Below are 6,978 nucleotides of genomic sequence, written 5' to 3'. Positions count from 1 at the left end.
GTAATATTTGGGGTCACAAGTTTTTGCCATGGATATTTTGTGGGTCAGAAGACAAAAAGTTTGGGAACCACTGATTTAATGTGTTGCAAAAGTTACAAGTCAAAAATCAAACACTAGAGGGCGCAAAATGAGTTTAAAATCATTGAATGCTTGTTTAAAATAGCTTTGTGAACGACTGTGGGTGGAGCCTAACACCAAGACAGACTCCGGATTCATCCAATAGGCTGTAAGCTTCGGAGCTTTCGAACGCTCAACGGACCAATCGCGTTACGAGGAACGTGTGAACACTTCCGTTTGATTCAGCCTCTACGTTACGCGCCGCGGCCCTGTTTTAAAGTTCCTGGGGTGGGGGGGAACGACCGGGACAAAACCAGGAGAACAGGGTCAAATTTAACCTCCGGACTAAATATTTCATACGTCTTTAGTACCGGGAGGATAGACACAAATCTGAAGGCAAGGTTTGGGAACATTTTATTCGTCTTTAGAGAGGTTTTGCCAGCGTCCATTCGAGTTTGAATTTGTCGCTTATGTTGACTGGATTCAATAAAGTTTATTTTAAAAAAAAGTGTTGCTAATGCTAATGCTAGCGGCTTCGTTCGCTCATTGATTCTCCTTCTTCCGGTGGATTTACCAGCCTGACAGATTCGTTTCTGACAAACCGCGATGGCCTCTTTCGTGACTAACAGCCGCTTTGTGTCTCTGGTTCTCTCCCGTGTTTGAATCTGAAGGTGAAACGCGCAGGAAACCACCAGAAGGTCTCGACTTCCCGATTATAACGACAGAAAATAGAGAAAATGGCGGAGCCGGACAAACTAAACATCGACTCGATAATTCAGCGTCTCCTGGAAGGTGAGGAGGCTCAAATATATCAGGATTAAAGTGTTTTAATCTGATTCTGTGACGGCTGGATGGTGATGAGCTGTTTAGGATTTTATTATTTATACTTTTGATCAAAGGTTGTATTAAACTGCTCTTGATTGATGGTTTCGATGAGTCTATTTTGATAAGATATTAAATGTTTATTATGTGACAGTTCCCAGTTTCATTTAAATATAGTTAATGTTATACATACATTAACAAATACCTGGTTACCCAGTGAATTATGCTTTCTGATACAAACACCGAGTTTACTGRATTTTGTATCTTTTGAAGCATTATTTTAATAGTATGAAATTGTATTTTTTTTAGTTTATGATGTTTTCTTTCTACAAGATCTCATAATAAACATGAAGTTAATGATTTGAAATCATCAGAGTATAAACAAGGATAACATGTGAGTAATTATTAGTTGTTTTGGACAAATTTACCAATAATTAGCAAGGCTCGTAGAACATTATTTTTGCAGTATTTTTCTGGCTGCAGATACACTGACTGCAYTTTCCAAGTAGACGATTTTAATTATTAATCACAGCGAGAGCCTTGTGGTCAACAAATGAARGCAAACATTTCCTAAGACCCAGTTGTACCATTCAGAAATGTAAAAAATAATCCAGTCTAAATGTTTTGGCTCCTGACCAACAATTTAGCAACAACAGACTTGGGACCTGCCGGACGCTGGTTGAAGTACGCAAAACATTTCTGAGTCGATAAGCGTTGGCAGAATTATTAGCATGTGGTCTGAATCAAAAGCAAAAGTGGTGAAAATTATTTAATAGTGAAAGAAAAATGCTGTTGAATCAAAATGTTAAATTCAATTCTGGCTTTCTGTAAATCATTTTTCAGGAATCACAGCTTGGATACCTCACGCCTGCAGAGAATCCTAAACACAGGAAAATAATCTGCACMATCAGCAGTTACATATCCTCTAAACTCAAACCTCACCTTGCGCTCACTTAAATAAAAAGACCCAAATATTAAATGTGGTTTGCACGATGGAGCTGAATGCAGCTGGCACACAATCTACCAGAATTAACAAAATAGTTTATTGTTTTGCAAATATTGCAAAAAGTAAAGCGAGGGTAGGACTTCAGTTCATAAAGACCAATAGAAATGAATGGATTTTTTTTTGCTGTAAATACTCTTTGTACATTTTTACATTTTTTTTACTGATATAAATGTATATTTCTGACAAACTTTACATTTGCAGCACCAGGGCCTCGTGTAACTCTTTAGTCTCTTTGCAGATTCCATCAGTTTCTTTCAGATCTGTCATTTTTATTTGATTTGATTTATTTAACAGGAAAAGATTACTAAAAATCAAGCCTGACTCAGCATAATTGCTGTTTTACAGCAGGTTCCTGTTCTGCAGCACATAAAACACTCTGAAATACAGCATCACAATCACATCATTATACACCATAGACACAAAGACAAACAAGCATACCAAATTTCAGGAAGGCAGCGTTTGCAAAATAGGACGTCTAAATATGAGCACAACAAAAAGTGTCCAGCAGATGCCAGACAAGATTCTTCTTAAAGGGCTGTAGTTTTGAAATGGACTTTATGTTTTGAGGAATGTCATTCCATGCTTTAGTATAAACATAGAAGAAAGACCTCTGGCCYTAACAGTTTTTAAAAGTTGGTAATATCAGTTGTCCTTTTGTAACAGATCTAGTTGTATGACCACTTCCAGAATTTGATTTGGGCAACAATGCACAGAGAGTTCCATAATTGGCACCTTGGAAGATCTGAAAATATAAATTAATACCACTATACAAAACATAATTCTGAAAAGTCAAGGCATCAGACAATGAAAGAACTGTACAGTGATGAGTCCAACCAGCAAGTTTTTTATGAATTTTGTAGGCCCTGTTGTAGAGCCTAACTATGGGTTCTAAGATTTCATTTGTTGTAAGAGACCAAACAGGTAAACAGTACGACATGGTTGAGAGTATAATGGCATGAAGATAGATATTTGAAACAGAAGATGTCAGATTGGATCTAATTTTTGAATAAACATATTTCTGTTTCAACTTAGTGGTTAAGACTTGTACATTTTATGCCACAAATAATTGTTGTTCTGATATCTGTATATCACTTACTGTGTTATCTTCATTTACAACTTCAGGTATGTTGATAGTAGATTGTAACGTCCTGGACTAGATGTTCAACCRTAATTTATAGTCTAAATAGCTGCAAAGTCTTTTTCTAACATTTGATAGAAAAAAAAACATTTATTTACACCCTTATAGTCTGCGTTATGGAAAAAYGTCAGACGTTATCAGGATAACATTACTGCACAAAGCTTCACCAGGAAGTTAGTCGACTTTAAAAACAAAAACTTTAATCGGATTTTAATATCAGTTTTCCTTTTTTATTCTTTGGAAGATAACAAGGATCCCTGTTGAGACTAACAGATGCTAATTTATGATGATTTTCACATCTTAAGTTCATAAAAATAACCTGATGATAAAAGGTTTTAACTTTATTCATCAGACATCTTCCTGCATAAGGTGTAGCTGTAAACTACAGTTAATCTGAACAGATGAGCGAAGTAAACTGTGAATGATTTCAAGTTGATGTTAGCTCAAAGATCATCTTTGAAGTCACAACATTAAACATGTTTTATCCAATAAATGTTATTGTTTGATACGTAGAGTTTTCCCAGAACCTGCATTATTAATGAACTCATCGTAGATTTTAGTTTGTTTACCTTCTAAATGTAGGCCTGAGCTGTTGGAGGTGGTTGAGATTATAAGTGCGTGCACGTTTTTCCTACATTGTGGGAACCATTTTCCCAAAAAACAGCTTTGTGGGGACCAATGCCTGGTCCCCACGGGTATGAATGCAGATTATGGATGGGGGGTTGGGTTTAGGACCAAGGTGTGAATTGAGTTTAGGTTAGTTTTAGGGTCAGGTAGGCACCTGTGAGGTTAGTTTTAGGGTCAGGTAGGTACCTGTGAGGTTAGTTTTAGGGTCAGGTAGGCACCTGTGAGGTTAATTTTAGGGTAAATGGTCAGGGTTGGGATATAAATTTCTAAAAAAAAAATAATGGAAGTCAATCCACAGTCCCCATGGGGATATAAAACCCAGACSTGTGTGTCTGTGTGTGTGAAGMGAAATGCCTGCTGGGAGTRTGACTTTGACTGTGGGACAGGCTGGAGTGTTTTGTACTCGGGCAGTGATAAGGTTGTCTGGCAAACACAAGAAAACAAACAAGCCTGATAGTGGCAGTATTTATATCCTGTTGTGTAACTCACTGGACCTTTTTATATTTTCTGGTATTTGTGGTTTTATATTAAAACATCTGTTGGTTTTTATCGTCTCTAGTGAAGAATGTGCTCTTCTGTAGTTTAGTTCAGTTAATTTGTTTTAAATCTCCGATGTGGACAACAAGGTTACCCTCCTGCTTCCTGACTGTGTTTTGAGACCAAACCAATTAAATGTGTTTGGATAAGTTCATTAGCAGGCACAATTAGATTATTAGCTCTGAAGCTAAGCTAACTGCTAGCAGAGCTGACATCACAGCAGGCCAACCAGAACAGCTGAGACAGAATCGCTGAACCGTGCCAAGTGTTGGTTTCAACCCGGCAGCTTTCTCGTCTCTCTCTTTGTTTTCGGCCCCCCCTGACCGGCGTTGTGCAAAGCCTCCCTCGTGAACGCCTCACCGTGGCCCACTGGCTGCGAGGCTAACTTTGGAGTAAGCTCTGTCAGGGCTTAGCCCTCCAGTAATCCAGGTTTAAAAGCAACAAGCAGCCGCGCGGTATTTATATCTGCTTTTCTCTGCCTTTTGTCGTCCCTCCCCAACATCCGTTTGGTGATTCATACTCTGAGCCGAGCTGTGGCTGCTCAGCCTATGAGAGTCTGAGTGTTAGAAAATCTTCACTCATTTATCCCCCCTTTTATTACCGGAAGAGTGTTTGCTTTTAAAGTGCATCAAGAAAACTGCTTGATGGGTTTTAGGCACCGATCCAGAGGGCTGCGATGCAAATAAATAAATAAATGATGCACCTCAGTTATCAGGTGTGTGATCAAACACCAGGAGGCAGCTGGTCGGCTTGTATTTATCCAAAACATTGTTAAACTAAAATACAGAGACAGAAATACAAGTTATTTGATATAAACTCTGATTCATATATTGTCATGCCCAATAAGGAGTGGACAATGACATAAGTGACCTGTTTGGACAAAATGAGTCACAATAAGAAAGTTTTTAATARTAAGTTATTTAAATCTCTCCATTAACAGTAGGGCTGGGTATTGATTCAAATTTCCCAAATCGATTCGATTCACAGGGGCCTGATTCGATTCACGATGATTCACAATTCAGTTTGATTGATTTTTAAATTAGTTAAAGATATCATGTAGCAACACATTTACTTTGATATGTAAGATATTCTCAAAGGAACTAATTCTGCAAATAGTAGAAACTAATTCTGTTTACAAGAATGCTGGTTTGAAAAAAAGTTTTTAGTTGTCATCAGGATTTTTATATTAGATGTAGCCTGAGTTAGTTCAAACTTACGGAGCCCGCGAGGGGACTTTTTTTTCCTTTGGCGTTACCTTGCAATACCTTTTGCGTTGCCTCGCAGTACCTTTTGCGTTACCTCGCAGTACCTTTTGCATTACCTCGCAGTACCTTTTTGCGTTACCTCGCAGTACCTTTTTGCGTTACCTCGCAGTACCTTTTTGCGTTACCTCGCAATACCTTTTTGCATTACCTCGCAATACCTTTTTGCGTTACTGCCTTTGCGTTACCACACAATGCCTTTGCGTTACCACGCAATGCCTTTGCGTTACCTCTCAATGCCTTTGCGTTATTACCTTTGCGTTACTGCCTTTGCATTACCTCGCAATGCCTTTGCATTACCTTGCAATGCCTTTGTGTTACTACCTTTGCGTTACTGCCTTTGCGTTACCTCGCAATGCCTTTGCGTTACCACGCAATGCCTTCGCGTTTCCACGCAATGCCTTCGCGTTACCTCGCAATGCCTTCGCGTTACCACGCAATATTGTTTTGCGTTACCATGCAAAAGTGTTTTGAATATGAACTGAATTAAATCAGACTTTTATTTTGAAATATCSYGTTACCAAAACAGGATGTGTCGRCACAAGTTCGTGAAATTGACATTGATGTTGRGTGGCTGCACTGTGTTCAYATATCGACATATGACATACTTCCATGTGTGGCTGTGTGATATATTTATTCTAAAGCTGAATTAAAGCAGTAGGCTAACTCGCTAACGGTAAATGTYAGTTTGCTAATAAACCGGCAGGCACAACAGTGATAAAGTACTTTTGCGAGGTAACGCAAAAGGTATTGCGTAGGAACGCAAAAGAAAAAAAATCTCCCATGTCCCCTCGCGGGCTCTGTACAAATTGCATGTCTGCTGGTTGGGATATGATTGGTTCTGTTTGTCACACAAACTAACAGATTTAAACTGCAGCAGCATGAAGAACACACATCAGACACAGAGCATCAGTCTTCATCTCTCTAACCTGCTAATTATTTGTTTTAAAGACCGTTTTCCTTGTTTTATTTGAAATCCTTTTCTAATAATCCGTTGGAACGTGTTTAACGTGATGTGAGGCTGAGGCGAGTCGTTCAGCAGGAAAATAATTTGTTCAGATCGTCGTCGTGATTTCTTCCCTCTGCTCGGTGTGTGTGTGCMTGTGTGTGAGGTGTGAAAACACYATAAGCAGACTTGAGAAACCTGCTGAATTCCTGAGATGCCTTAAATTCATTTCCAAGAGCAGAACGTTGCTTTCTTTTTTTGATTTGTAAATGTATTTATTCTAGGAGTTAACTGCTTTGGTTTTTTTGTTTTTTTGTGTGCGTGTGTTTTCAAAGTATTTTTTTATTTTAAGTTTAGGATGTCTTCTTGGTTTGTGCAGCATCAGCTTACAGCAGGAAGTGGTTTCACACCTTTCCTGTAGCTTCAGATTTAAAGGCCTCATTAAATGATTGACCTGTTTCTGAGTCGGATAACGTCTCGACAGTTTCCACTGCTTGGTTTCTGTTAGATCTGTGATCACACTCGACAAACTGTGTGTGTGTGTGTGTGTGTGTGTGTGTGTGTGTGTGTGTGTGTGTGTGTG

At 38.7% G+C, this 6,978-nt stretch overlaps 1 protein-coding gene across 1 annotated transcript in view; it reads left to right on the top strand.

The window, feature by feature from the left end:
* Positions 1 to 329: 329 nt before the first annotated feature.
* The window catches only part of ppp1caa (protein phosphatase 1, catalytic subunit, alpha isozyme a), a gene marked incomplete at its 3' end in the record, with an annotated part of 10,361 nt that continues 3,712 nt past the window's right edge, over positions 330 to 6,978 (top strand). Inside the window, 2 exon segments of the mRNA XM_014024985.1 lie at positions 330 to 458; positions 729 to 849. Coding sequence (XP_013880439.1) covers positions 795 to 849 — 55 coding nt within the window.

Source organism: Austrofundulus limnaeus, unplaced genomic scaffold, assembly GCF_001266775.1.
Source record: "Austrofundulus limnaeus strain Quisiro unplaced genomic scaffold, Austrofundulus_limnaeus-1.0 Scaffold450, whole genome shotgun sequence".
Classification (NCBI taxonomy): Eukaryota; Metazoa; Chordata; class Actinopteri; order Cyprinodontiformes; family Rivulidae; genus Austrofundulus; species Austrofundulus limnaeus.
The sequence above is the reverse complement of the archived record's forward strand: the minus strand, read 5'-3'. Positions and strand labels throughout refer to the sequence as shown.